The sequence below is a fragment of the Odocoileus virginianus genome, chromosome 7 (assembly GCF_023699985.2).
Source record: "Odocoileus virginianus isolate 20LAN1187 ecotype Illinois chromosome 7, Ovbor_1.2, whole genome shotgun sequence".
NCBI classification, from domain to species: Eukaryota; Metazoa; Chordata; class Mammalia; order Artiodactyla; family Cervidae; genus Odocoileus; species Odocoileus virginianus.
The window spans coordinates 24093603-24119024 of record NC_069680.1 but is presented as its reverse complement, the minus strand read 5'-3'; the positions used below and the strand labels follow the sequence as shown (position 1 = coordinate 24119024).

Sequence of the window (25422 nt, the reverse complement as noted above, 5' to 3'; positions counted from 1 at the left end):
GCGACCCCCTGGACCGTAGCCCGCCAGGCTCCTCTGTCCAAGGGGATTCTCCAGGCAAGAATAATGCAGTGGGTTGCCATGCCCTCCTCCAAGGGGTCTTCCCAATCCAGGGATCGAACCCAGGTCTCCCACATTGCAGGCGGATTCTTTTACTGTCTGAGCCACGTGGCAAGCCCCAGAATCCTGGAGTGGGTAGCCTATCCCTTCTCCAGGGGAACTTCCTGACCTAGGAATCGAACTGGTGTCTCCGGCATTGTAGGCAGATTCTTTACCAGCTGAGCTACCAGGGAAGCCCGGTGATACCTGTGAGGGCAAGGCAACCCACTCCAGTATTCTTGTCTGGAGAATCCCCATGGACAGAGGAGCCCGGTGGGCTACGGTCCACAGGGTCGCAAAGAGACGGACACCAATGAAGCTACTGAGCATGCATGCATGCTGCTGCATGCAAGGCTCCAAAGGGGCTGTTTCTCCACTGGCCACCTGGACAGTGACCAGGCCAAGGCTGAGGTCAGCCAGCGGTCTTGAGATGCAGGCTTCAGGGTGCCAGGACATGCCCGGCCGTGTCTCCTGGGCCGCAGCCAGGCTGTGGTGTGTCTAGAAATGGGACAAATGCTGCCTACGCCCTCTGTGTCCTGCCTCGTCACTGGGTCCCAGAGCAGGACAGCTTGTCCCCATGAGACTCTCTCCAGAGCCTCTCCCCACTGCCCTGGTGCACAAATCCGGTGACCAGGCAGGGTCCGGGCGCAGGCGTGCTTCAGTCTCACGGCCGCTCGCCTCGGGGGCACCTTCCCTCGAGCAAATAGGCTCATGCAAAGAGACACCTGAGGTCGGCCTCTTTGCCAGCTTATCAGGCACACCCACCGCCTTTGGCCTCACCTGCTCTGACGACATTACGGCAAATCCTTCTCCTTGTGGAGGACTGTATATTTTCACATCATCCTGTATTCATTTCCTGTGGCCACTCTGATGAATTACCACGATCTCAGTGACCTAAAACAACATCCATATATCCCCCTACGGGTGTGGCGGCCAGTCACTGGGATAAAGTCAAGGTGTCAGCAAGGCTGGTTCTTCCTGAGGACTCTAGGGAAGAAGCTGATCCTCACTGTCTCTGGCTTCTAGAGTCTGCTAGCATTCCCTGGCTTGTGGCCACATCACTCCTGTGTCTGCTTCCACAGTCTCCTCACCTTTCACCTTTCCAATCTGCTGCCACCACCGCCACCCGCCCCCCCCCCCCCTTATAAAGACTCCAACGCCTGCTTCGGGCCCACCTGAATAATCCAGAATAATCTCCCCAGTTCAAAATCCTTAATGTAATCACTCCTGCCATGTCAGGTAACATTCAGAGGCTCTGTGGATCAGGACATGGATATCTTATTGCCAGTATTCTGCCTACCACACACCCCAATCCATCACAGCATCTCGTCTTCACAGTGGCTCTGGGAGGCTGGAAAACTGAGGCTAAGGAAGGCGATGTGATTTTCTGAAAGTCACACAGCTAGAAGGTTGAAGGAAAGGGGAAGTGGACTCCAGGCCTGCGTGATCCTAACTGAGCTTAACAGATTACATAGTCATTTAAGAGGCGAACAAGGCACCTGCATCATCAAAGAGGTCTTTGGTATTTTCCTTCTGAGATTTCTGCTCCTCAACGTGCCCGGGCCGGCCTTTGGCCCTCCTTCTTTTCTCGGGGGTTAAGATTTGAGTATCTGTCTGAGCACAAAGGGAACACCTGCAGCCTGTCCTAGTTCGAGGAGTGACCCACATTCGAAGAAGGCGCTCAGCAAGCCACGCTGGGTCTCCGGTCTGCATAGCAGTTCAAGGGTTGCTCACACGCACGTTCACATGTGGTTTGGTAAATGATTTTCTCAGTTAACCCATGAGTTAATAAGCTTCCTGTTACTTAAGGAAATGCCCCAGACCCCAGGGACCTTCAGCCTTGATTCAACAGCCAGGAGAAGAGGGGAAAAATGGGGACTTATCTCTTGGGTGCTGAAACCAGCAGGAAAAAAAAGACTCTGGGGCAAAGTTTTGTTGTGTTAAGGAAGGCATTACAGATTCGATATTTAGCTGGTGTTAGAGGGGGACAGAAAGTGTTATTCACTCCCTGGGTATCTCAAGGGCACATAAAGAAACAGCCGCACCTGCCTACCAGGAAACGTGCTCAGGCCGCAGTGAGACAGCGGTGACTCATGCAGAGCTTGCCGGGGAAGCCAAGCAGTTGGCCGGGCTGCTCAGTGATGCGGAGATAAAGAGGAGTTAATCACTGTGTTCGAGACTCGCCAAGCCCTCGCTGCAGATCTGAGTGGACCCGTGACAGCCCCCTGACGCTGGCTGCCCTCCCACCCTATGCCCACAGAGTCCGGCTTCCCGCTTGGTTTTGTGCGGTGCTGGGCTCGAAAGGTCTCTCCTTAAGGGAGTCTAGGAGTCAATCCAGCCCCTTTATTGAGGTGAGAAATGGGTCAGGGGAAGATAGCTCTGGCTGGCTGAGAAATCAGGAAATTCTGTTCAGTGAAATAAAAGTTGAAGCTATCTTTGCTTCAAGTCACATCAGCTCCGAGAATGGATTGACCTGCCTCTCAAATGTGGCTGGTGGGAAGTGACTGGGACCCAGAGAAGCAGGAAGGCTCACTGCTGGTGGAAAGAAAAAGTGGACCATCCACATCACAGAGCAATTTTACAATTTGCCCTTGGACCCACCAACTTCATATAAAGTGAAAGTGAAAGTCGCTCAGTTGTGTCTGACTCTTTGCAACCCCATGGACTATACAGCCCATGGAATTCTCCAGGCCAGAATACTGGAGTGGGTAGCCTTCCCCTTTTCCAGGGGGATCTTCCCAACCCAGGGTTCGAACCCAGATTATCCCATGTTGGAGGCGATTCTTTACCAGCTGAGCCACAAAGGAAGCCCAACTTCATATAAAAGTGTACTTAAAATATGCATATTTGAATGAGATCACATAGGTTTTTAGAATTTGTTCTGATTTTCCAATTAATAGTATATTCTGGAAATCTTGCCACTAGAATGCTTCAATAATAACTTTTCAATGATTTCCTAGTGAACAGTATTCTAATTCCTACTGTTGGACAGCTAAGATCATGCTGACGTGTCGCATTGTAAACAATGCTGCAAGGAACAACCTGTAACTAGGTCATTGGCTCTTTCCTGGATTTTGTTTTCATCCATATAAACACCTAATGTGGATTTCTTTAATCAAAAGGCTGCGTTTTTCAGTACTCTATTATTGCTGGGTGATAAGCCACTCCAAAACTTAGTGGCTTAAAACAGCCTTAACTATTTCTCATGATTCTGAGAAATAGGGCTTTCCTGGTGGCTCAGAAGATAAAGCGTCTGCCTGCAACGCAGGAGACCCGGGTTCGATTCCTGGGTCGGGAAGATCCCCTGGAGAAGGAAATGGCAACTCACTCTAGTACTCTTGCCTGGAAAATTCTATGGATGGAGGAGCCTGGTTAGGCTACAGTCCATGGGGTCGCAAAGAGTCAAACATGGCTGAGCGACATCACTTTCTTTCTTGTTACTTTCATGATTCTGAGGATTACTTAGAGAAATCCTTCTCAAGGGAATACCCTTCTGGGGTCATTCACACAACTGTAATCCCCTGGAGGGTGCGATGGGCTGGAAGGTTCCACTTGGCCTTATTCACAGGTCTGGCAATTGATGCTGACGGTTGGCTGAAGCCTCAGTTCTCCATGTGGCCTCTCAGCCTCCAGTAGCCTAGCCTGGACTGCAGCACAATGTGGCCCTGGGGCTCCCAGAGGACCAGGGTGGAGGCTCCAAGCCCCTGTGGTCCCAACTCTTGAACTCACCCATTGTTACTTCCGCCACATTGGCCAAAGCAAGGCCCAGGGCCAACCCACATTCAGGAGGGTGGAGAAAGAGACTCCATCTCTTGATGAGTGGAGGAGCAAGGCCAAGAGGCACAGACACAGGAGGTGGGATTCACTGAGGACCTTATTATAAGCTCAGTGGCAAAGAATTCGCCTGCGATGCAGCCGACACAGGTTTGATCCCTGCGTTGGGTAGATCCCCTGGAGGAGGAAATGGCAACTCACTCCAGTATTCTTGCCTGGGAAATCCCATGGACAGAGGAGCCTGGCGGGCTGCAGTCGATAGGGCTGCAAGAGTCAGACACGACTTAGCGACTAAACCATCCCCATAGTAATTTACATCCTAAGACATTTTCTAAAATGTTTCATATTACCCTCAGAAAGGCAGTGCCGATTGACACTGCCACCAGCCAGTGTCCCTTGGGAATATTTATTTTTAAACAAACTGGGGCAAGCACTTCTGGAAGAATGCACACAGTGTGTGACGGCAGGGGAGGTTTCTGTCTCCCGAGAGGCCACAGTCACACCCTGGGGTGGCCCCCCGGGGACCTGTCAGCACAGCCAGCAACCGGAAGGGTGGTGAAGGAATGGTCATTCCCTTCGGGCAGAGCAGGCCTGAGCTCTGTCCCTCCTTGTCTGTCTGGTGGTCACCCCGGCCCAAGCCCCTCAGCTCTCCCCAGACCATCACAAAATCCTCTTAAGTGTTAAGCTTCCTTCCCGCTCTGCGCCACCCGGATCTCCACCTCTGTGCCATATATCATTCAGAATGATCTTTCAAGGCACACATTTTGTTTGCAAATCCCTCTGATGTCCAGCCCATCACAGCTCCAGCCACTACTGCCTGCTGCCCTGGCTCTGGCCACGTGGCCTTCTGCCTCGTCCTCTAATGGAGCTGGCTCCTCTGCTCATGTCCTTGTCTGGACTGAATTTCCTGAGCCCCCAACTTTTCCTTTAAAAAAAAAAACAACAGCTTCAGTGAGATATAATTCATGTATCATACAATTCACCCACTGAAATGTCCAGCAATGGTTTTTAGTATATTTACAGTTTGGCAACCATCACTAGCAGTTTTAGAACATTTTCATCATCTCAGACAGAAACCCTGTACCCCTTAGCTGTCACCCCTCTTCTCTCTCCAGCCTTGTCCTCCCTCCAGTTCTAAGCAACCACTAAACTACTCTGTGTCTATTTTCCTGTTCTGGCATTTCATATGTGAGAAATCATATAAGGCTTTTTTTGTATGTGGACTTGGCTTCTTTCACTTAGCATCATGTTTTCAAGGTTCATTCACCTTATAGCATGTATTAGTAGGTACTTCATTCCTATCTACAGATGAATAATATTCCATCGTAGGCATCACCGATTCAGCAAACATGAATTTGAGCAAATTTGGGAGGTAATGGAGGACAGAGGAGCCGGGCTAGATGCAATCCATGGGGTCGTAAAGAATCAAACACAACTTAGCGATTGAACAACAACAATGGGTCTACTACATTTATTTATCCATTCATCAGCTGATAGACATTTGAGTTCTTTTCACCTTTTGGCTACTATGAATAATGAATATTTTTTAAAAGTAGGAATATGGATGGTTTTGTTTAATTTTAAAATATTTTCCTGTGTTTTCCACAAAGAAACATTTATAAAAGAGGAAATATGATCGAACAGCACAGATAAAGGAAATGAAATGAATAACGAACACTTGTGCACAAGTTTCTGTGTGGACATATGTTTTCGTGTCTTTTGGGTATATACTTGGTGGAATTGCTGGATCATATGGCAACTCTATGTTTAATCATTTGAGGGACTGCCAGATTGTTTCCCAAAGTGGCTGCACCACTTCACATTCATTTTCTTCATCATCATTTCACCACCAGCAGCAGCATATGAGGGTTCCAATTTTTCCACCCAAACCCATTTTAATTCCACTCCTACTCAGGTCTCAGCCCAGGTGTTACTTCCACGTGGAGGGCTCTTGCTGGGCCGTGCACACCCTCCTGGGACTGAGGTCAGTTCCTTGCTTTAAGCTTTCAAAGAAGTGGCTTCCTCTCTCCAGGGCACTCAGGCATCAGCTAGTGCAAGGATTCCATCAACACCCATCTCTCCCCACACTGTGGGCTCCATGAGGGGAGAAACTGTGTTGTTCCCTTTTGAAGCCCTGACCCACAGCCCTGGTCCACAGTGGCCGCCCACGGGAACTCTGGCACGAACGAATGAGTCAGGGTTGAAAGTCCAAAAGGTACGTGACTCATTCAGAGTCACCAAGGAGAGCCCTGGGAGCCTTTCATCCTCGTCCATCCCATTCAACATGGTAAAGTGTTACTTGCTCAGTCGTGTTTGATTCTTTGTGACCCCATGGATTGTAGCCCACCAGGTTCCTCTGTCCATGGGATTCTCCAGGCAAGAATACTGGAGTGGATAGCCATTTCCTTCTCCAGGGGATCTTCCCCACCCAGGGACTGAACCCGGGTCTCCGGCATTCCAGGCAGATTCTCTACTGTCTGAGCCACAGGGAAGTCCTATATGGTAACCACCGGCCAAATATGGCCACTGGGCACTTGAAATGTGGCCAGTGCACTGAGAAATTAAGTTGTTGATTTTATTTCACTTTGAATGAAATTTAAATAATTGTCAGTGCAGGTAAAACTGGGGTATCACTGGAACCTTCGACACAAGAGCTGAGTCCTGCTTCCTGGATGTCAGAGCCTTCCGCTCCCCCCTGCCCCTGAGGAGGCGGCCCAGCAGACCAGGCAAATGTGCGGGTTGGCCGAAGGGTGAGCCTAGGCAGGGCTGGCCACAGCTGCTCCCTCCTTCAGGGCCTGGGGAAAGACCAAAATGCTCAGTACTCTGGGGGGAGGGGGGTCTTGAGAAACTGGAAGGACCTGATCCTGTTCCTTCTACTTGCAGTTATGGCTATTTAAATTTAACTACATTAAGATTTAAAGTTAACTACATTAACTTCTTGGTCACACTAGCCACATTTCAGTGCAGTGCCTACACGAGGCTAGTGGCTACCATATAGGCCAGGGTGGATATAGGGCCTGTCCATCACTGCAGAAGGTCTTGTTGGACAGCCCTGCCCCAGAGGTTTCCCTGCAGAGGGTTTTCTCCTGTCTCTGAGTCCGTCCTCCCTGCCTCCCAGGTGTCAAGGCCTCAGAGCCTGAGGGCCAGACTCCCACAAATCCCAGGCCATCCCACTGTGTGCAAATGGGTCTGGGACTTCTCCCAGCCCCCAGTTCCTGGGGAGCCCACCCTCCCCCACCAGCAGCTCTGCAGGCCCCAGCATGCCCCCTTCTCATCCCAAGCTCAGGAGCAAAATTTTCCTCTCTCATCTGATATGCTCATCTCCAGGATAAAAAACTCTGAAAAGAAGAAAGAGGAAAAAAAGCACCTCTGCTCTTTCTAATTCACTCTCATCCTGATGAGCTCATGGGAAAAGACAGTTCATTTCTTCCCCAGGTCCTCTTTTTCCTGGTCATAGTCACAGCCATTCACTTCCATTCTTCTCCTCTCACGGAATCAGAGGACTCAGTGAATGATTGTAACTGGGAAGGTCTACCAAGAGTGCCTGGCTTGACTTTTTCATTTTGCATAATAGGAAGCATGCCCAGAGGAGGCAAGTTATTTGACCAATATCATGGAGCATCCATCTTGACCTAATAAATACTGTGCTGTGCTTAGTCATTTAGCTGTGTCCGACTCTTTGCAACCCCATGGACTGCAGCCCGCCAGACTCCTCTGTTTATGGGGATTCTCCAGGCAAGAATACTGGAGTGGGTTGCAATAAATACTGAATGACTCCAAACAATAAGGAGGAACAGATAATGTATCAAGGTCCTTCTATGTGTTGCTTGCTTTACCAATCACATCAACTTATTTAATACCACAGGTCTTATGGCCCACTTCAGATTAGACTCTGAGGTTCAAGAAGTTAGGTGACTTATCCAAAGCAACACAGCTAGAAAGGGGGCAGAGCTAGGACTCAAACCCTTGTCTTGCTACTTCAGGACCCAAAGGAGTTGCTATGCACAGAGTGAATCCTAGGCTATCTCTGTTGGAGGGGAAGGTCTGGGGAGGTGAGCCAGATGGTGGGTGACGGGAGAACACATAGAGAAGGTCATGGATGTGGCATTTAACATGTTATGTTGACCAACACTCACGGTCACTGCTTCTGGCATTGTGACTGTGGGTTTCTTAAATCCCAGTCTAAGAAGTTCTCCTGTGTAAGATAATCTTAAGAATGTTTTGTCTCGATTGCTACTTCCCAGGTCCAGAGATTCTGTGACGTGAACACTGCTGATGTTTGCATGACCAGAGCCTCACCTGGGATGTAAAAAAGTTCACTTTGATCCACTTAAGCAAGGAGGACCTGCAAGATGGGTTTTTAGGTTGCAAATTTCTGCCACTGAAATTCCCGTTCCCACTTTTGAGGCAGACCTCGCCCCCTAGTGGAAAGGGGTGGACTCTGCACCCCAATAAATAGTCCACCCATAGAAGTGGAAATGAAGGTCGCTCAGTCCTGTCTTGACTCTTTGCAACCCCATGGACTACACAACCCATGGAATTCTCCAAGTCAGATTACTGAAGATTCCCTTCTCCAGGGGATCTTCCCAACCCAGGAATCAAACCCAAGTCTCCTGCCCTGCAGGCAGATTCTTTACCAGCTGAGCCACAAGGGAAGCCCAAGAAAACTGGAGGGGGTAGCCTATTCCTTCTCCAGCAGATCTTCCTGACCCAGGAATTGACCAGGGTCTCCTGCATTGCAGGTGGATCCTGTACCAGCTGAGCTACCATGCTCAACCCATAGAGGAGTGCCTCATTAATGTTCTCTATTTCATATTACAGGAAATTTAGTTTTAAAAATAAAATTGGCCAGTGTGGTGAAATAGATTCACAGGTTTGTTGCTGTTGTTGAATTTTTTCACTGGTGGAGGAAGACAGTTGGGTATATGGGGTTCGGTGGGGAACCCTGCTGGGGAACTGACATGTTCAGATCAGAGTTGTTTCTGGGTGTGACCCCAGACCTCCTGCATCAAGACCTCCTGGGAGCCCGGGAGTTAAAGTGCAGGTTCTTCCCAATGAATAGCCCTGTCGGGGCGAGTAGCAAGTGTTCAAGAAATACCTGAATGAAGCACCTTAAAACTTTTTGGGCTTCCCAGGTGCTGCTAATGGTAAAGAACCTGCCTGCCAGTGCAGGAGACATGAGACAAGGATTCAGTCCTTGGGCTGGGAAGATCCCCTAGAGAAGGGCATGGTAACCCACTCCAGTATTCTTGCCTATAGGATATCCGTAGGAAAATCCTATGGACAGAGGAGCCTGGTGGGCTATGGTCCACAGGGTCGCAAAGAGTCGGACACGACTGAAGCGACAGCACGCAGCACAAAGCTTTCCGCTTTTCCTCGGTGGGCTGTGGAGGGAAGTGTAAACCGGTAGGCTCTCTGGCCAGACCTGAGGGGAGGCGCCTCTCCAGCTCTGCCACTCCGAGGAAACTGGGATGCACAAATTTCGAACTCGCTGAGGCTCAGCTGCCACTCTCCCCAAGGTGGAAAACATGCCTACCTTACCGGGAGTTGCGAGGATTCAGGGTGGGCATCAAGTGTAGCATCTTTGGGATTTTATTTATTTATTGGCTGTTCTGGGTCTTCATTGCTGCATGGGCTTTTCTCTAGTGGTGATGTATGAGCTTCTTATTGTGACAGCTTCTCTTACTGTGGAGCACGGGCTCTAGGGCCTGAGGTCAGTAGCTGTGGTTCCCGGGCTCTAGATTACAGCTCAGTAGTTCTGACACAAGCGCTTAGCTGTTCTGCAGCATCTTCCCAGACCAAGGGACAAACCCATGTCTCTGCTCTGGCGGCAGATCATTTACCACTGAGCCACCTGGGAAGCCCAAGTGTAGCTTCTTTGAACCAGAACTGTCATTCTGGGCCTGGGCCCTCCCCACCCCATGTGGAAATGACGTCATCCCCTGCTCCTGACACCCCAGGTCCGGGTGTCTCCAGATGCTGGCCCTGGAGGCAAGGGACAAAGCCCCAGCCCTTTAGGCCCTTCCCCATCCTTTCCAGGGATACCTTTCTCCTACATCCCTGGCTGTGGGGCTCTCACAGTTCAACTGGTCACCCTAGGGAGGCCTTTTTTGGAATTGCTGTTCTGCACATTATTCCCAGTCCTACAGACTCCGGGAAAACTGACATTGCGTATTTCAAACAGCTGAGCCAGGACAGGGGTTTCCCTCAGCAAGTGGGCAGTCGTTCATGTCTCAGCAGCACTTCCTCACAGCCTCTTCCCTCTTGGACATCTGCAGACTTGCTTTTCAGAAGCCTTTAGTTCTTATCTTCCCTATTATCCCCTGGGACCTAGTGAAATGGCACCAGGCTGCTCTGTCTGCAGAACCAGTGATGTCGAGCCCCACCCCCAAGTCTGCCTGGGGGCTGCTCTGGGGGAGCTGTTACATGCAGCAGTGGCTCACAGCACCTGGGGAGATGGGAGACGGAGGCACTGCCTTATTCCCCTTTTATAGACAAGGAAGCACCATTCAGAGACAGGAAGTGATGAGAGACTTTTCTGACTTGGCACAATTATTTTGGAGGCAAGGCAAATTTATCATCGCTTCTTCTCCCAACGCTGTGCTTCTCTGTTAAAAAAAAAAAAACCCATCCTATTTAAGAACCATCAGGTTCTAAGGAAAAACTCATTGCATAATCCCATTTTGAACGGGAAGAAAACTCTAAGTGCATCTAAAAATAATTCGGGAAGGTCACCTGCCTAATATCTGAATGATGGGAGTCCCACTGGATTTTATTCTTTGAATTTTCTCATTTTTTCAGACAAGCCTGTATTATTATTATATAGAAGTAGCGTTTCAGGTATAAAAAGGAAATGATCCGTGTTTATTTTTAAATAAACTGCAGCTCCCCATGAAGACTTGGATGAATCTCTTAAACATGACATTGAACAAAAGAATGCAGGCATGTAAGAGGGCACACTGCACGATCCTGCTCATTAAATATTCAAACTAAATGGCCAATGTAATGAATGTGAGAGTCTCAGGATGGTGTTTACCTTCGAGGAGCAGCAGTGCCTGGGAAGGGTTTCAAGGTTGGGGGGGGCACCTGGGGTCCTGATCATGCTCTGGTTTTTGATCAGGCGGCTGGGATGGGGGTGTGTTCACCTGTGGTGATTCATCAACCTACATCATAGATTTTTAGCATTGGTTTTGAGTTTTTATGATAATTCACTAAATTCTTATTTATCTGAACGATGGTGTATTATGACACAAGGAGACTGCCTCACTTGCCTGGCCCTGTCCCAGCCCTGCAGGGGTGGGAGGAATAATTGAAGTCATGTTTTCCAACAGGCTACCCCACTGGGTCACACCTATCAGTTCATCAAAACACCTCATATCAGGGACAGTCTGGAAAGCATAAAGTATTCCAGGGTTTTCGAACAAAATAAATATAATAAAGAGAGCAGATCACACAGATGAAGGAAGAACTGTGAAGGTAAACAGAGGAGAATGAGGCAACCTGGAGACCAGCAGGAAATCTTCACTGCCCTGGGGATGGAGGGATACACAGGTAGTGTCCCTAGAAGCAGAAGCAAGGCCATCTGATGGGCCTGGAACCACAGCAGGAGGCTGCCAGGTAGGTACTGGGGTGACAGAGTGGAGCTGGAGGATAGAGGAGACACAGCTCCTGCTGGAAAATGCTGTCCACAGCCCAGAGGGTGAGAAATCCCCAGGCTTCTCCCAGTCTCCTATTCTCCAAACTCCTGACACCACTTCCTGTTGGCTGGACCTGGCCAGATGCAATCTGGGGAACGGGGCTTGCAGGACAGGGATGAGAACAGACCCAACTCCCAGTTCCTTTATCCAACTCTTCCACTAGGCCCCTTTCTCACGTTTCTACCAACCTCTCTCCCTGCCAGGTCACTCTGCACAGGGCATCGGTCCTCTGCTGGGAAGGAGGCTCTTTTAGCCCATCTGCTTCTAAGGTGATCATTAGACTAAATTTACCCACCTTGCTGTCCATGCAGCATCAGCAGTGCTCCATCACGTTCCCAAAGACACCGGATAACACTCTGTGATGGACACACTCTAAAGTGATCCCTGTATAAGCCTCTCCCCTTGAGTATAGGTACAACAGGTGACTCTCTTGTAGCCCAGAGAACATGGCGAAGGTGATGGGTAATCACGAAGATGGCCTTACATTATGCAAGGCTCTGTCTTAGCAGACCACAGTGAGAGAGACCCTCCTGCTGGCCTTGAAGGACAAACAGCCATGCTCTGAAATGTCTCTAGAGAGCCCCACGTGGCAGCGAAGTGCAGGGGGATGCTAGAACCTAGGTGGCTTCTTCCCAATAACCAGTAGTCAGGCCCTCAGTCATACAGCTGCAAGGAAATGAATCTGCCAGCAACTTCACGAGCATGCATATGGATTCTCCCCACTCATCTCTTCAGATGAGAACACAGCCCAGCTGCCACTGGATTGTAGACCTGACCCTGAGCAGGTGATGCAGCAAAGCCACCTGGACCTTTGAGCCACCACAAGTGCATAATAATAAATGCATGTTGTTTTAAGCTAGTAAACTTGTGGTGCTTGACTACACTGAGATAGAAAACTAATCCACAGAGTGGGAAGAGAAACTCTCTTCCCTTGCTTTCTCCAAACCACAGAGTTTCATTTTAAAAGGTGGTACAGTCAGTAAGTCACTCCATACCTTATAATTACTGGCTTCCCTTCCTACCTCTTCTTCTGCCAGGGTCAATGGTCAGGTACATTGTTCTGTGTAGCAGGCAGAGAATGCATCATGAAAGGGGGAGCCCTGCAGCTCCCCGCTGGACTATGTTGTTACTGCTGGTGCTCCCATCAGAGTGCTCCTGAATGTAATCAAGTCAGGGCTGGACTCAGGGAGTTTTGGGGTCAATGATGGCAACAGACTCATGGCTCTGGTACTTTCCATCCTCAAACAACACAAATGTGAGTGCTATAGCTTGAATGTGTCTCCCCAGAATTCATGTGTTGAATTCTAACCTCCCAAGGTAATCTCATTAGGAAGTAGGGCCTCTGGGAGGTGAATAGGTCATGAGGGCAAGGCCCTCTCTGTGGGATCAGTGCCCTCATTAAAAGAGGCCCCAGAGAGCTCCCTACCCCTCCACCACGTGAGGACACGAGGAGAAGACAGCCGTCTATGAACCAGAAAGCAAGTTCTCGCCAGACAGCATGCAGAATCTGCAGGCCTCTTGATCTTGCACTTCCAGCCTCCAGACTGTGAGTAATCAAGTTCTGTTGTTTATAAGCCCCCCGCCCTCACAGTCTGCGGTGGGTTGTTATAGCAGCCCAACAGACCAAGACAGCGAACAAAAGTGCTAACGCAATCATTGCTAACTAGGAGAGTCAGCTGAATATTTGAGCAGTCTCTTTAATGTTATTTTATTTCTTCTTATGTGGACCAGTGGAAGAAATTCTTCTGAAAACTGTTAAGATAATGAGAAGATGAATGAAAAACTTGCATAGATAGGGATGCCCACAGTCTGGATTTTCAAGGCCTAAAAGATGAAACAAAACAAAGCAAATGAAACTTTTAGGACAAATGCAAACACCCTCTAGAAGGGTTGAAAAGAGGAAGGCCTAGCAACTGTGTAAGGTGCTTCATTCTCAACTCTGGCTGCACACCAAGAATCACGTAGGGAAAGTTTTTAAAGCAAACTTGAAAAAATTAAGTCTAACTTGAATACAAAACAGTGCACCAAACTTAAGGATACATCTTGATGGATTTTCCCAGGTGAGCACTCCTGTGTGGTCACCATCCTGATCATTATAAAGAACATTTCAGCTCCTTCTGAAATCTCTCTCATAGCCCCTCCTGGTCAACATTCCAGCTCTCCCTGCTCCCGCCTCCACAGTTCAGTTCAGTTGCTCAGTCGTGTCTGACTCTTTGCGACCCCATGGACTGCAGCACGCCAGGCCTCCCTGTCCATCACCAACTCCCAGAGTTTACTCAAACTCATGACCATCGAGTCAGATGATGCCACCCAACCATCTCATCCTCTGTCGTCCCCTTCTCCTCCTGCCTCCCGCCTGCACAAGGAAATTGCTATTCTGATTTCTAACATCATAGAGAATAACTTGAGAAGCTTTGAAAAATACTAATTCCTGGGTCCCTCCCCCCGCACAGGAGAAGTGGTCAAGTCTGGGAGGCACTCAGACCTGGGGACTTTGCAAAGGACCAGGTGATTCTGACTGCAGCCAGGACTGGTGTGCACATACACACCCATTCTCTGCAGGGCAGTGAGGGCTTGGATTCACAGCCTCCCAGCACTGCAGACAGGCTCTCCGGCAGTTTCTGGACTGCAGTCGTCAGGAGTAAAGCCAGGTACTGAATCAACCTGGATGCTGGGGCAACCCATTGAGGCAGATGACCTCAGTTCTCCTCGGATGAGCAATGGGCAGGTGGGCTGGGCCGTGGATTTTGGTGGAAGTGACAGGTGAAGTTCAGGCAAGAGTGGAGGTGCTAGCAGCAAATACCCTCCACCAAACATCCCTCCTCCCCCTAAAAGTATCCTTCCATATTTATAAAAAGGACCTGAATGCATGCATGCTCAGCTGCTTCAGTCGTGTCTGACTCTTTTCGACCCTGTGGACTGAAGCCCACCAGGCTCCTCTGTCCATGGGGTTCTCCAGGCAAGAATACTGGAGTGTGCTATGCCCACCTCCAGGAGATCTTCCTGACCCAGGGATCGAACACATGGCTCCTGCATCTTCTGCACTGCCGGCAGATTCTTTATCACTGAGCCACTGGAGAAGCTGGAGAAAGGACCTGGTGTGACCCAAATCAAGCAGTCTGGTTTGACTTATAAAGTTTTCAGTATGCCCAGGTTACATTCTAGGAGGTTTCTCTTTAGCGTTATTTGGAGCTGTGATAATCCTTTAAAAACCTAACAAACTTCACGTGTAGATCACTGGAGATGTAAAGTCAGTGATCCCAAAAAAGGTGCGGAGGGGAGAGAAAGAGCAGAAAGAGAAACCAGAGAGAAAAGATGAGAACTCACTTGACTTTTGCAGGATGGCTTGACCAACCCGAACTTCTGCGTGATCTGGTTCGTCCTGAACTCTTGCCACTTGCCATCCACCAGGGTCTGGGCTCTGATCTCGTACGTTACCAGGCGTTCTGCTCTCAGGCTGATGGGAGTGTTCTCATAGACCGCTGAGGCACATTCCAAGTCAGTGTGCCTTATTCTCTGCAAGAAGGGGGACCCGCCTTAGGTGGGACTGAAACTGGTGACCCAGAGTCAGCGAAACCTGGTTCCTGGCACCTCAGCCCTCCTGTCTGATGTGTGCAGGGAGCAAGCATTTCCCCATGACCCCATTTCCTGAGCACACTTGCTGCTGAGTCAGTTGGCATTTGAACCCTCACCATGAGTAATGGCCGATGGACTGGGGTTTGGATAACTCCGGAAAATGCCAGGAAGTCAATCTGTATTGAATTGGAAGGTCTTCACATGGCTTTGCCAGAATTTAAAAGCCGACATAGTATTCATATGAGCACTTTGACTACTGTTAAATAATTCATCTCTTCCATCCAGTAAAATCCATTATGGATGGAAATGCCTGAGTCACTCAAGACCAAGGACTGGCCCAAGGAAGAGATGTGACCCACTCAAGGACACATAAAGAGGTGTGGCTAAGCTGGAAGCAAACCCAGGATTCTCATTCATGTATCCATTCATGATCCAAATGTACCACCCCTACCTTCTTGATACTGTGATTGGCAGGGGTAATAGATATGGTAGAGCTTCCCTGGTGGGCCACTGGTTAAGAATCTGCCTGCCAATGAAGGGGACAAGGGTTTGATTCCTGGTCTGGAATGATCCCTCATGCCACGGGGCAACTAAGCCCATGCGCCACCACTACTGAAGCCTGAACACCCTAGAACCCGCGCTCCGTAACCAGTCACTCACTGAGAAAGCCGCACGCTGCAGCCAGAGGAGGCTCTCTCACAGCAATGAAGACTCAATGCAGCTGGGAATAAATACACTTTAAAGAGACATGGTAAAATCAAAGATACGGTTTCTCAAGGAGCTTAAAGTTTACGAGACTTCTAATCAAATCCTAAGTGGAGCATAAGGGTCCACCATCAGAGTTGTCACCATCATCATCGGGGCCCTGTTCCAAGTTGCTTGCACAATTTAACACATTTAATACTCACAACAACCTAGGGAGGTAGGTCATAGTATCTTCTCCGTCTTAAAGTTCGGGGGAGCGGAACTTAGGAGTTTCCTGGGCTCACCAGGATCATACAGCTCACCAGGCAGTTTTAATTCAGTCTCGACTCTGAAGGCCAGCTCACCTGCCTCTCCTCATAGTCCAGCAGGAGCTTGGAAGTGAAGGCCTTAGCCCTCCTGACTCCTCCAGGGTCCTGCCCACAGCTCCGCTTTGCCACCCTAAACAAGACCATTCCCTCTGTCTTTACAGGCACTACGGGCTACCTCCATGAAAGAAGGCCCACCTGTAAAACATCACCCAGCATGTACAAATTGAAAACAAGTTGAAAGATTTTCCTGGCAGTCCAGTGGTTAAGATTTCGCCTTCCAATGCAGGGGATATGGGTTCGATCCCTGGTTGGGAAGCTAAGATCCTACATGCCTTATGGCCAAAAAACCAAAACAGAAACAGAAACAATATTGTAACAAATTTAATAAAGAATTTTAAAATGGTCCATATAAAAAAATCCTTAAAATAAAAAAAGAAAGAAAATGAACTGAGCTCCAGATGTGGTTTCAGAGGACTAGCACTTAACCCTGGCCTTAGCAGTGGAAGCCATACAAACATGAAGACATTCAGTTTTGAGATCCTCATCCATTAAATGGGCTAATAGCAGCAACCTCACAACGTTGTTGCAAAAATCAAATGACATCACACCTATCAGCCTGATTAACACCAGGCCTACAACACATTCCAAATGGATTAGCAATTCATGTTTAATCAATTATTATTAATTCAATATGAATCGACTGAATCTCAAAGGCTGTTTCAGAGACAAACCTCTCCTACGCTCTGTCCTCCTTACCTGCATATGAAAACTATAGGAGGTAGTGTCATGCTTGACTCCTTTTATCTCAAAGAAGAATCCATATATGGTAATCACTTTTGAATGTGTTGTATACTCCTAAATGAGGAAAGGTAAGCAACAAAGTGACAGGGGAAAAAATCTTCAGTATTCAAAGGGAAGAGGACATAGCAAAACCAATTCTAGATGCAAAGACTAAAGGGACTAATTTGTGACTTAAAACATGACAACAATGTTAACCTAGGAAGGAGAAGAAAAGACAAACTGTAGTGACGTCACAAATCTTTACAGGTCGGCACTCAGGGGCTATACTTTTCGCTCTGCATGCCCCTTAGTGGGGAGAAGAATGAGTTAAGCATGTTCTCGGATGACCCTCGGTCTGCTGACCTTTAAAACAGAGTGTTCTGCTACAATTCAGTGGCCCTAAGAGACCCTCCATGCCCACATGCATTGCAGGGTGTCCTGGCCACTGCTGTCTGCAGTCTGTCCACTTGGACAGATCTCTGCAAACAAGGGGCTGGACCCAGCCCATCCAGGCTTGACCCAGGGGACAGTATCTGAAGACAGATTCAGGGTGCCAACCCCCTAAAATACGAACACTTTTGGGAGCACTTCTTGGGTGGCTTTAGTGAAGATGGAAGGTTGCAGCCATTTCTTGGAGAATCATGCCTGTCAAGGGAGCCCAAGACAGTGCAGCTCCCAGCCCCTTAAATTCCTCTGGTGGCTGAGCCCCCAGGTGCTTTGCACCTGAGCTCCCAACTCACAGCTGGTTTGAGTCTGGGCTCCATCAAAATAGCTGCCCAGAATAGCCACCCTGGCAACCTTAAGCACGGGCTCAGAGTGGAATCTCTTCTTGAGCAGTTGGCAGCTCACCATATTTGTGGGGAAGAGGATGACCAACTCATCCCAGGTTGCCCAGGTCTTTCCTAGCTTTAGAACAGAAAGTTCTACATCCCCAGGGAAATGCCTCCAACCCTGAAAACTGAGACAGCTGGTCAACCTCATGGCGCAATATAGCTGTGTATATCAAGTTACTGAATGGCCTATGCCAGGGCCCCGTTTTGTGAATTTTACCCCTGAGGGGGTGGCGAGTGTTTAAGAGTGACACCTACAATTTCCTTTTCTGCCTTGGCCGTCTTGCCACAGGTAAAACTTGACCATGGCCACTGTACAAAGGTCTCTAACCAAGCACAAGGTGAGATGGTCCTTCCCCTTGCTCAGACCGGCGGTCAGTACCTGGTTAAAAAGCAGTCCGAATCTCACCGCCTGGGTGCTTAGGTCTTTCACGTGGGCCATGTCGCCCCCATTCTCCAGCTGAAAGGAAAACACACACCACTTACCAGCAACCTGATTCCCCAACATCTTCACTGCATTGATCCCAACATCCCTCACTGTGTTCAAAAGAGTTCTGTCTCTGGAGCCTAAATTCACCCATGAATCCAGTCCACAGAACTTACTGGAAACCTGCTAGCCAGGTACCATGCTCAAGGATTTCACAGGATGCAAAGATGAAGACACAAAAAATGCCCCAGCATTTTTTTTTTCTTAGCTGAGAAATAAAATGTGTTCATTGGGAGCCCAATCACAAGGCAGAATGTATTCTTGGCTACAAAGTCAAGAGCAGGTATGGCCCCGTATGGCAGGCTCCACATGAGGGCTGGGGTCAGGAGGGAGCAAATTTTAGGAGGATGACATTGGTGGTGGACGGCAAAAGGGAGGAGGTGTGTGGGCCAGGGAGATATGAAGAGGGAGGTGGGGGACTCCCTGAGGAGTCCAGCCCCAGCCCCGAGACTGTCCCCTCTTTCTCTGTCACCCCTCTCTTTCTCTGTCACCCCTCTCTTTCTCTGCTCCATCAGAGCACAGTTCAGAGCTACGTCCGCAAAGAGCACAGTTCCATGGAGGCCTTATCTACTGTGCAGGGGCCACTGAGCTCTGTGGTTTGCACATTACAATAGGTATTTGTTGAGCTGAATTGAATTTTAACTAGTGACTCATAAACCTTCAGAACTCAAACACTGCCCCACTTCATCTCTGAAAACGCATGATTGGAAGCACATAAGAAGCACAATAGTTTGCATGGACAATTCACAAAGGGGGAAACACCACATGGAAAAATACTCACATTTACTAGTAACAAAGGGGATGAATATTAAAAATGAAATGCCACTGTTCACTTCAAAATTGACACAAGTGATGGAAAAGGAAAATGTTGCTGAGCTCAAAGGAAAGCACCTCATTTATCACTGGGTAAGGAGTAATTTGGTCCCAAATTTGCTAATATATATCAAGAACAAAAGAGCACATTCCTTTTGGGGCCAGTATTTTTTACTCTTCAAATTATCCTATAAGAAAATAATTCTTAGTCAAAATAAACCATCATGTGCAAATGCATTCACCATACAGTCTATTTATAATAGTTAACAATCAGAAACACCATGACTTTCTGCAACAAAGGAGAGGCCAAGTAGTACTGGCCAGTCACCAAGTGGTAGGGTTAGGGTTAGGTTTTGTAGCACATCCTTTTGGCGAAAAAGTTTGCAGCCATTAAAAATGGTGATAAAAGAACATTTCATTAAGTGCATTTTTTTTTAAGACTGGAAGGTCATGTGCAATGAGACGTTAGTAGTAGTTGTTTTGGGTGATGGGTCTGATGGTATGCGTTTGCTTTCTTTCAATTTCTCTGCATTTTGAAAATGTCCAATAATAAGTACATGACATTTGCATCTGTGAGGGGACACAGTGTGGAGCGCCATGTGGCCAAAGGCCCCTGACTCTTCAGGTCAACAGGGCTGATGCTCTAAACACCTGGGCTTCAAGGCAGGGTCACCTCCCTCCTCCCCTCCAGGCTTGGCTCTGTCCACTTCCCCTGGGGAAGGATCCAGATACTTCCCGACCTCAGAAGCCCAGAGGTTTCAAATGTAAAACACATCCTCAGAAAAAGCAAAGGCAATAAATCTCGATAACTGTTTCCTTGCTGAGCTGGCGACTCACCGCATGGTAGTGGTTGGCGGTAACCCGGACCAGCCAGGATTCAGGGAAGAAGTTTATGTACCTAAGCTCTTCCAGATCCTTGCCTGGGAAGAAGCACAAAGGGAACATTTTTATGGATTTATTCCTAACAGAACCGCAGAAGTCTTGTTTACGGAGGGGAAGAGGAGGAAACTGGGATGCTGAGGATGGGAGAGCATTCCTATCCCATCCTTAGACATACGGGACCCAAGTGAGACATTTCAAGGCACTTTCACCCGAAGTGTTCACAGCCAGCCTCCTTCCGCCCCCCACCCACAATCCTGCCCAGGAGGAGGATTGAGATCTGATAAACAAGTGTTTCTGGAGTATCTAGAAGCCATTTGGACAAATCTATCTGGGCTCCATCAACCATTTGTTGGGCTTAGAGTGACTCATTCAATCTGGATGACTAGAAATGGCTTTGAAAAAGTTCTCCAATGTCTTTTCAGATGCAAAAACCTCGCCGAGTGGCCACCTGGGCTGCCCCAAACACACTCCCCAAGAATGCCCACTTTTTCCAAGTCACAGCTGCCTTGCCTTGGGCCCAGAGCATAAGGATGAGGAAACTCTAGCCTGGAGCACAGACCCACAGTTTTCTGCCAACCCACCGAGCAAGGGAATGACCCAGAGGGGCTGCCGCACTAAGAGGCCAGGCACTTGGTTAGTTGGCAACAACCCAGTCCTGCGTGCTGAGTGCACTTTCACAACCACTGAGGCCCTTCCATCCATCGTCATGTTTCACAGAAGCTTTGATTATCCCCATTTCACAGACAAGGAAACTGAGACTGGGCGGCTAAGTGACTTTCCCCAAATCACACACCTTGGAAGTGATAGAGCCAGATCTCGGCCTCGGCTGATTCTTTTGGAAACGGCTGGTGGGCTTCTCTGGGAGTGCTGAGGGGCGGGGCAGCCCACGGCCTCCCCTGGACGCCCTCCCATGGGCAGGGCTTACCTTTGGTGATGCTGTGCAGACGCAGGCAAAGGAAGAGCGGGATCAAGTTCTGTCCCACGTCCCGGTCCAGAAAGGAACAGTTCTTGGGGAAGCTTAGCAGAGGGACAAAGAGGATAAAAGGCTTTCAGAACCCTCCTTTCTGGAATAGGCTGGGGCTTGTGAAAGTCGCATCAGAGGCCAGGGATTCCACCCACCAGAGGTAGATGGTGCCTGGTTCTCTCTTGGGTAGATGGGGAGTGCAGAAGCAGAGGGCGGCTGCCACTGAGGTTGTAACGAGACATAAGGCTACATATCCCTCTGGGTACCACATAGTGGGTGCCTGACAAATACTTATTAAATGATGATGGAACACATGGGACTGTACAGAGGGTTTCAAGATACATTTTCTCACTTGAGTCTCACAAGCTCCTCAATGGGGCAGACAGGACTAAAACCATTGGCTCCATTTTACAGAGGAAAAAACAACGACTCAGCCAGGACTTGAACCCATAGCTGCTGATTCTTCCTGTGCCTTGAGTAACTGGCCAAAGGGCAGTTGAGGCATTTCAGGAGCATTTTCTGGGACTTCCCTGGTGGCTCGGTGGTAAAGAATCCGCCTGTCAATGCGGGAGACACCAGAGACACGGGTTCTGTCCCTGACTCTGGAGGATCTCACGTGCCACAGAGCAACTAAGCCCATGTGCCATGAAAGCTGAGCTGCTCTAGCCACAACTACTGAAGCGTGAAGGCCCCAGAGCCCGTGCTCTGCAACGAGAGAAACCCCTGCAGTGAGAAGCCCCCAAGTGAAAAGCCCGTGCAGCAACGAAGACCCAGCACAGTCAAAACTAAATAAAATTGTTTTTAAAGAAGCACTTTCTGGTAGAATTAAAAGGCAAGGTCAGATGAGTGGGTAACTTGTTTTAGCAGCTGGTTCCAGGATCAGCTCTGCGACACTGTTAATGCTAAACTCGGTTAATTTCCACATGTGGCTGACGTCAGGGCTGGGCTGAGATCACACTCACCTTGAGAAAGACACGTACACACATCCACTCCTGTTTTGAAACAACTTGCTTTGTAAAATAGTCACTTTTCACCAATCGGGACAACAAGGGATAATTTTCCAAGTCCCTTTGGAAACGTAGCCGTTCCCTCAAGTCAGTTCCTGTATGAGACCAGCCAAGGGCACTTTTAGGATATTTTTCCATGAATCAGGAGTGGTGTCCAAATCACACCCTGTCCCAGCCAGACTGAACGCTCCATTGGCTCTGTGTCCCGCCTCTGCTGGGGGTGCCCACCGCCCTGCCTGGGGACCATTTGTTTTCACAAGATCTGGGAATTCCTGGGGCTCTTCAACTCTTCTTCAAGGCAGTGGTCCCAGGAGAGAATATCAGGGATGCTGAGGCATTGGGAGAGGGGCTGGAACACGAAGACGAGTGAGTGAATGCAAATTCAATGACTATTTATTAGAATCCACTGGGCTTCCCAGGTGGTGCTAGTGGTAAAGATCCTGCCCGCCAATGCAGAGGACGTAAGGGACATAGGGTTCGATCCCTGGGCTGGGAAGATCCCCTGGAGGAGGCCAGGGCAACCCACTTCACAGTATTCTTGCCTGGAGAATCCTATGGACAGAGGAACCTGGCGGGCTACAGTCCATAGGGTCACACAGAGCCGGACACAACTGAAGCGACTTAGCATGCAAGCACTGGGGACCTATCTCTGGGGTGGATGGACCAGGCATAAATAAAGGAAGGCTGATACTTCCAGGAGTGAAGGGCTATTGATCCTGAAACAAGCCCTCCATTACCCAGGGCAGTAAGGGCTAGTGGGGGCCATGCCAGTACCCCGAGAAACATGAACCTCTTAGCTGGACAAAAACTCTTGCTTACCTCCTTTTTCTAACTTAAATGCCACTTCCTTCTCTGCCTCTCTCTTACCATTTAATGGAAGAAGAAGCTGGGTGGCATCATGATGGGTGCAGGCGTCAAGGAGGGAAGAAGGGGCTGATGGCACAACCCCCTAGTCCGGCTTCGTGCTCTGAGGAATAAACCTGTACTCTCGGCAAGGGCTCCCACAGCCCAGAGCAGCCCCAGAGCAGGCTGAACTTGCTGGAGCTGCAGGTTAATGTGGTCTCAGCCCAGATGGGAAAGGACTGCCTAGAAGACAGATGTCCCCTCCAGCTCAGAAGCCCCCAGGCGCCAACTCCATAGCTTGTGGGAAGGATGCTAGGAGGGTAAGGAGGGACCCGAGGCTTCCTGTGAGAGGCACTCAGACCTAACAACCATCAGCCAGGACCTCTATGGACAGACCTCCCCAAGAGGATTCTGGAAGGGTTTTGTTGAGACAGGCCCCTTTGGGGGGGGGGTGCCACAGGAAGAGGCACTGACGGGGGCTGACTTGGCCAGGTCACGAGTCAGCTCATCCATTGCCCAGCCATGCTTGGGGTCCCTAAGCCAGACTGACCAGGTTCCAGTCCTGGGGCAGCCAGCCATCAGCCATGGGATCTAGCCTCCCCAGGCTTCCATCTCCTTCTCCATCGGGGGACAATGGTCACATGTCCTTTCCCTGGGAGAAGTAGAGGTGACAGTTCTTGTGAAGCACTGGGCACAGCTGCTGGTTCCACCAGAGTACTCTGGTCCTCACCATTACCACCATCGTCTCCTCCTCCCAGGGAAAGAGACCTGGACTGGAGCCGGTCAAATGCAGGATCAGGTTCTTGGTGCCATTCATTCATTATCAGCTTGTTGCTGTTCAGTCCCTAAGATGTATCTGACTCTTTGTGACCCCATGAACTGCAGCATGCCAGGCTTCCCTGTCCTTCACTATCTCCCGGAGTTTGCTTAAACTCATATCCATTGAGCCAGTGATGCCATCCAACCATCTTGTCCTCTGACGTTCCCTTCTCTTCCTGCTTTCAGTCTTTCCCAGCATCAGGGTCTTTTCCAATGAGTCAGCTCTTCGAATCAGGTGGCCAAAGTATTGGAGCTTCAGCTTCAGCATTATCCTTCCAATGAATATTCAGGGTTGATATCTTTTAAGACTGACTGGTTTGATCTCCTTGCTGTCCAAGGCTGCCACCCTCTAACTCGACGGAGCTCCAGGCCACCTCAAAGGAAGTAAACAGTGGCCTCCGCTGCTGATTCTCTGAATTCCCCAAACATCTGAGTGGTCCAACCCCTTGAATCAAGGGGCGTAATCTTGCCCCTAGAGCTGAGGGGGTGGACCACAGCAGAGCCAGGACTCTGTCGAGACTTCTGGAGACAGCCCGAGCATATCAATCTAATTCAGTTCCACTGGTCAAGGTTGGGGGGGTTGGTGGCACCTGGATTTTCTGGGCCAAGGATGAACACACTCATCAGTCTCTTTATGTCACATAAAGTGGGGAAGCTGGCTGTGCAGTCGGAGCCCCTTCACAGGCTGTTCGGTGGAATCAAAGGCTGGCCTGGCTTCCCCCGATGCTGAGCTCTGTCTGTACAGACACTTTGGGGTTAGCAAGGGCATGGCAGCCCCTCCAGTGTTCTTGCCTGGAGAATTCCATGGACAAAGGAGCCTGGTGGGCTACAGTCCATGGGGTCGCTCGCAGAGTCAGATACGACTGAGCGACTGAGCACACACTAACGTTTCTGAGAAAAGCTTCAGGCTATGGTGTCTGACTCTTAAAAGTCGTTGGAAACCCTTGGAGCATGAGCCCCTTAGAGAGGATGATTCATAGATCCTTGATACTGAAAGATACACTCAGGTCAGCTCTGGGTTCTGCTCACAAGGCACTGGGGACAAATCCCTCCTTCTGACCTCCTGAAAGACAGTGCCGGGGACAAGTCTCCATCAGACCAGCGCAGGTTGTCACTTTAGAGCTGTGGTCAGCCATGACCTTCTCACTTCCTCCATCCTGTCATCAGTTAGAATCATTTACCCTTCAGACTCAGAGCCCCATTAGCACAGCACTTCAAATTTTAGCCTTTTAAATGCACACTCTAAAATTCTGATGCATGCTACAGCACAGATGAAACTTGAAGACATTATGCTAAGTGAAATAAGCCAGACACAAAAGGGCAAATACTGTATGACTCCACTTCTATGAGGTTCCTGCTGCTGTTTAAAAGCTAAATTGTGTCAGACTCTTTGAGACCCCATGGACTGTAGCCTGCCAGGCTCCTCTGTCCGTAGGATTCTCCAGGCTAGAATACTGGAGTGGGTTGCCATTTCCTTCTCCAGGGGATCTTCTTGGCGCAGGGTTCGAACCCGTGTCTCCTGCTTGGCAGGCGGATTCTTTACCACTGAGTCAACCTGGGAAGCAAATGAGGTTCCTAAACAGTAAAATTCACAAAGACAGAGGTAGAATGCTGGTTGCCAGGGGTGGAGGGAGAGAGGAATGGGGATTTATTGCTTTCTGTGTATGGAGTTTCAGTTTAGGAAGAACAAATTCAGGAGAAGGATGATGGGAACCCTTGTACGACAGTGTGAATGTACGTAGTGCCCCTGAGATGTACACATAAAAATGGGTAAAATGGTCATTTTTATGTTGTTATGTACTTTTTACCTCAGTAAAAAACTGGTGTTAAAAATTACTTTG

The 25422-nt window shown here is 49.2% G+C and overlaps 1 protein-coding gene across 4 annotated transcripts in view; it reads right to left on the bottom strand.

Annotated features, from left to right (window-relative positions):
- Positions 1-13239: 13239 nt before the first annotated feature.
- The window catches only part of BTBD16 (BTB domain containing 16), a 51356-nt gene continuing 39173 nt past the window's right edge, over positions 13240-25422 (bottom strand). For all 4 annotated transcript variants that reach the window (XM_070470330.1, XM_070470333.1, XM_070470331.1 and 1 more), the window contains 6 exons: positions 20874-20965; positions 19904-19986; positions 18149-18226; positions 16913-17011; positions 14895-15083; positions 13240-13391 (listed from right to left, as the gene is read on the bottom strand). In XM_070470330.1, the coding sequence (XP_070326431.1) occupies positions 13323-13391; positions 14895-15083; positions 16913-17011; positions 18149-18226; positions 19904-19986; positions 20874-20965 (610 nt within the window). In that variant the 3' untranslated portion in view covers positions 13240-13322. The remainder of the gene's footprint in view (positions 13392-14894; positions 15084-16912; positions 17012-18148; positions 18227-19903; positions 19987-20873; positions 20966-25422) is intronic.